This window comes from Miscanthus floridulus, chromosome 15, assembly GCF_019320115.1.
Source record: "Miscanthus floridulus cultivar M001 chromosome 15, ASM1932011v1, whole genome shotgun sequence".
Lineage (NCBI taxonomy): Eukaryota > Viridiplantae > Streptophyta > Magnoliopsida > Poales > Poaceae > Miscanthus > Miscanthus floridulus.
This window is the reverse complement of record NC_089594.1, coordinates 73085383-73089778: the sequence shown is the minus strand read 5'-3', so window position 1 is coordinate 73089778 and position 4396 is coordinate 73085383. Positions and strand designations below refer to the sequence as shown.

The following is a 4396-nucleotide window of genomic DNA, read 5'->3' as shown; positions in this document are numbered from 1 at the left end:
TAGCAGGCGGACACATCGCGGTGGCGTCCTCATTGGAACACGTGTCTAGGGTCCACAGCCGGTGGGTCCTCCATCCCACCAATGGCTACGGGGACGCGGATGCCGCAGGCAGAGCCATCAAGCTAGAAGACATGCAGGGCATGTTCTTCCGTGAGATCGTGCTCTCGACGCCGCCTGACGCCGCCGGCCGTGAGTGCGTGGCCATGGCCATGTTTGGGTGCTCCATGGAGGTCACGTTCTGCCGGGTTGGAGTCGACAGGGCATGGATGGTGCTTGACACCAAACTAGAGTTCTCCGTAGGGTCCATCGTCCACTACCAAGACAAGTTCTTGGCGATCGACTGCACTGGAGAAATCTCCGTCTGTAGCAGCAACACCGCTGGCGCTACTCCAACCGCGACGCTGCTGCCATCGTTGTCGCCATCTACGGGGCTCTGCCACCGCAGCTACCTGGAATCAAACGGTGAGCTACACATTGTGGGTGCCATGGTGAGCACGTTCCACGAGACACAGAGCTTCACCTACAGCAGCGTGATCTACAAGTGCAACCTCCACGATCGTACGCCGGAGTGGTCCGGGGTGAGGGACATCGGTGATCAGACACTGTTCGTGTCTAAACATTTCAATGAAAGCTTCAGTGGAACAAGTGTATCCAAGTACAAGGAGAACAAAATCTACATATATGAGCCATTGTATGGGGATCCATATGACTTAGTCCATCGATTGGAGATCGTTGATATTGCTACCGGCGCATCCGAAATGAAGCCCATCCAGGAAAAGATGCAGGGTTCCAAGACTCTAGGTTGGATTCGATCCAATCTCTGGAAGGATCATTGCAAGACATCAATCATCTCATAGCTTCGGACAATATCGCAAAGCTACTAAAAACTGTAACCATGCCCTCACCTCAAACATTGTCCAGATAAATGGATTACAATGAAAGAAATGGATATCAGAGATTTCTTCCACCCAATATAAAACATTATCTTAGCCGCATCATGAAAAGGTCTATAAAGTAGAGTTTGTGAGCCTGCGATGCCGCGCACTCCGTGACTGTGTTAAATTTATAAACTTTGCTTTTTGGATTAAATGTCACTTTAACGTTTGTATTTAATTTTTACAGTATTATTATCTTAACGTGCGATCCGTGTGTTTTTAATATAAATTGTTAGTTATCCCGATGCAACGCACGGACACGCCGTCTAGTAAATGTAAATAAATCTGTAAATAGGCGAATAACACCAAAACTCTCGTCACTTCCGGTTTCCTTCTTATCACACTTTGGGCTCTAGTGTATACCTGCATCTTCTACGGTTCTACCTATACAATGCTGTGTGTCCCACGAGGACGACGGAGCAGCATGATGATGATGTGAGCAGCGAGAGAAGCGGTCGGGCTCTCCGATTGAGGCGGCGCAGGGAACAACCAGAGGCGCGCGCTGAGCTGACGGGTACGGTGGTCGCCGTCGTCGTCGTCGTACGTGATGAGAGCGGCCGGCCGGCTGCCAGCTCACTCGTGGAGCCATGAGCCATCGCATCGATCCCCTTGGCCACACGCGCCGTAATAACGTACGTACCCCGGACGTACGTGTTGCTCTCTCACTGTCACTGCATGTATGCGGTGCATGCATCGACCGGCCCCGGCTGGCGTCCCTGACCGCGACTACTACACATGCATGGAGCCGACGCATCCGCTCTGCCGGCTGCCGCTGGCCGGACCCGATCGCCAATCGCCAATTCGCCATCGACCCCCGGCGCGGCGCGGGCGCCCGTCCAACCGAGCGCGCATCCGCGCGCCACGCCACGACGCACGTCGACGTCGCCACCCAGGCCGCCGGCGCCGATGCCGATGCATGCATTGCACGCCGACGGACGCTGCCGCGTCGTCCGCTCGCTCGCTATGTACCGATCGGTCTGCCGTCCTCCACTGTACACAGTACAGGCTACAGCTGCCTGCTTGTGCCTGGCGGCCTGCCACGCGCGGCTCGTCGGCCCCGACCGCGACCGCGACCGGCCGGCCAGAAGCGTGCTCGCTCAGGCGTGCGGCGTGCGGCGTGCGGGGCCTTACCATTGGCGGTTTCCGCTTGGAACTGCGCCGCGGACCTGCATATGCGTTGCTCCCCAACAAGGGCGCCCGGTCCCTGCGCTCTGTCCTCCCAGCCCGGCCGTGTCCCGTAGCACGTACCCAGTGGCAACGTGCAATGCCCGCCAATAGCGTGCGTACTCGATCGGTACTCCACGTCGTCGTAGATGAAAATGTAATGCTGATGACTGCGATTTCATTCGCTCGGAAATATAAAGTTTATTTACCTTGCGAGGAAGAAGCCAAGCTAACCCGGCAAAGGATTTATTCAAAGGAATCCTGGGGTTCGGGCATCGGGGTCGGGGCATCAGCATTCAGCATGCATGATGCGTCGCTCTCGAGCTTCAAGCAGGACATAAGCTAGCGCAGCAGGCGCAGGCCTCCTCTCGGCTCTCGCTCGTCCCGGCCGGCCATATTGAGCTACCAGCTGCTGGCTAGGCGGCGCTAGCTAGCTAGCTAGATGCAGCAGATGAGACGGAGCCTGTGTAGCCGGCCATCCAGGGCTGCAGCAGGTGCAGGGTGAGATGCATGAGACCAGGAAACAGTTGTAGGATGAGTCCTGTCTTTCCTTGCATTGTCCATGTGCATTATTGTTGATGCCATGCAAGAAGCAAGAATCAGGAATTCGCTCCATCGATCCTCTGCTTCGTCTGCAACGGAAAGCTACGTAACCTTTGTGGTTGTGGCCACCCACCGTGCTGCTTCCTGCTGTCGTCCTCGTCCCTACTACCTAGCTGGATACCTCTCTCGGACCTGCATGCTGCCACCTCCGTACCATCCGCAGCGCGCCCCGGTCCGAGCAGTCCCTCTCTGCTTCTGCTCCGCTCGACAAGCACTGTGCTTGCGCGGAACTGCACACCGCCATCATCCACCGCCACCGTGGCCGACTGGCCGGCGTGCGCTGCGCTATATAAGCAGCTAGCACCTAGCAGCACGGGGCACGGCCGCACGGCTCTACTCTCAGTGTCACACCGGCAGGGCAGGGCAGGCAAGGCATCATCGACCGACCGCGCGCGCAGCAGCAGCAGCAGCTTCTTCCTCCGAACCGACACCTGCTGCTATCCACCATGGAGGCGCCGCTGTACCAGCCGCAGGACGCGTTGCTGCAGCAAGCGGTGGCGGCGGGCGCGCTGATGATGGCCGCCGGGAACAAGGCGCCTTCGGCCACGGCGGCGGGGCCGGGACCGGGACCGGGGCGGGAACAGTGCCCGCGGTGCGCGTCGCGGGACACCAAGTTCTCCTACTACAACAACTACAACACGGCGCAGCCGCGGCACTTCTGCCGCGCGTGCCGCCGCTACTGGACGCTCGGGGGATCCCTCCGCAACGTCCCCGTGGGCGGGTCCACGCGCAAGCGCCCGCGCCGCCCCACCCGCGCCATGGCCGCCGCCGTCGCCGCCGTCATGGCCACGCCTTCATCAACAACAACGACGACGACCGCCTGGGCCGGCAGCAGCCCGTTCGCCTCCCCAGCACCGCTGCTGCAGGGCGCGGGAGGCGGCGGCCTCCTCGTCAGCTCGCTGCTGCTGGGCTCAGTGTCCGCGTCGGCGGCGTCGGCGTCGGCGTTGGCGTCACCGTTGCTCGCGCTCGGCACAGCGCCGCTGCTGGAAGGCCGGCTTGGCTTCGACCTCGGCCTCGGGGACGCAGCGCTAGGCGCCGCCGCCGACGGGGCAGCTGCCGACTTGGCTCACCACCAGCAACTGTCGCTGGGCGCCGGGCCGCTCCCGTGGCCCGCGGCGACAGCGACGATCTTGGAGGGCGACCGCGCGGAGATGACGACGACGTGGAAAGCCGCTAGTAGCGTGTTCCCCTTCGCCGGGGCCGGCGCTCTGTGGCAGGAGCTCGCCGCGGCGGCGCCGGCAGTGGAGGCCGCCGGGCTGCACCACGGCGGCGCCCCGCACCTGCTCCTGTGACACGCTCACACGCGCGCACAAGAGGACATGTAGTTATGTCGTTTATTACATGCATGCATGGTGCTGGTACATGGTGGCAGCTGCGTCGTCTCTTGTGTTGGCTCATTTTTCACGTATTTATGGAGCCTGTCTAGACTGATCATCATGATATGGGATCAAGGTACTCAACTCTAGTACCCTACTGCTTGTTCTGTACTCAGCTCTAGTTGCCGAGATAACAAAAAAAAACTCTAGTACTCTACCACTAATTTGTTATATTAGTATACTCAACTCTAGTACTCTACAATTTGTTATATACTCAACTCTAGTACTCTAGTGTTTGTAATATACTCAACTCTAGCGACGTATTATCAGGTTTCGTAGTTCAGGGTTAAAAACAGCGTGACATGCAACTTGAAGGTT

At 58.9% G+C, this 4396-nt stretch overlaps 1 protein-coding gene across 1 annotated transcript; it reads left to right on the top strand.

The window, feature by feature from the left end:
* The first annotated feature begins 3148 nt into the window (after window positions 1-3148).
* On the top strand, window positions 3149-4082 carry LOC136506760 (dof zinc finger protein DOF1.6-like). Its single transcript, XM_066501647.1, has one exon. It carries the CDS (start codon window positions 3149-3151, stop codon window positions 3992-3994), a length of 846 nt encoding a protein of 281 aa, XP_066357744.1. The 3' UTR covers window positions 3995-4082.
* Window positions 4083-4396: the final 314 nt, after the last annotated feature.

Bases quoted from the DNA above. Each gene is read 5' to 3' on its own strand.
- LOC136506760 (XM_066501647.1), top strand. From the start codon at position 3,149: ATGGAGGCGCCGCTGTACCAGCCGCAGGACGCGTTGCTGCAGCAAGCG.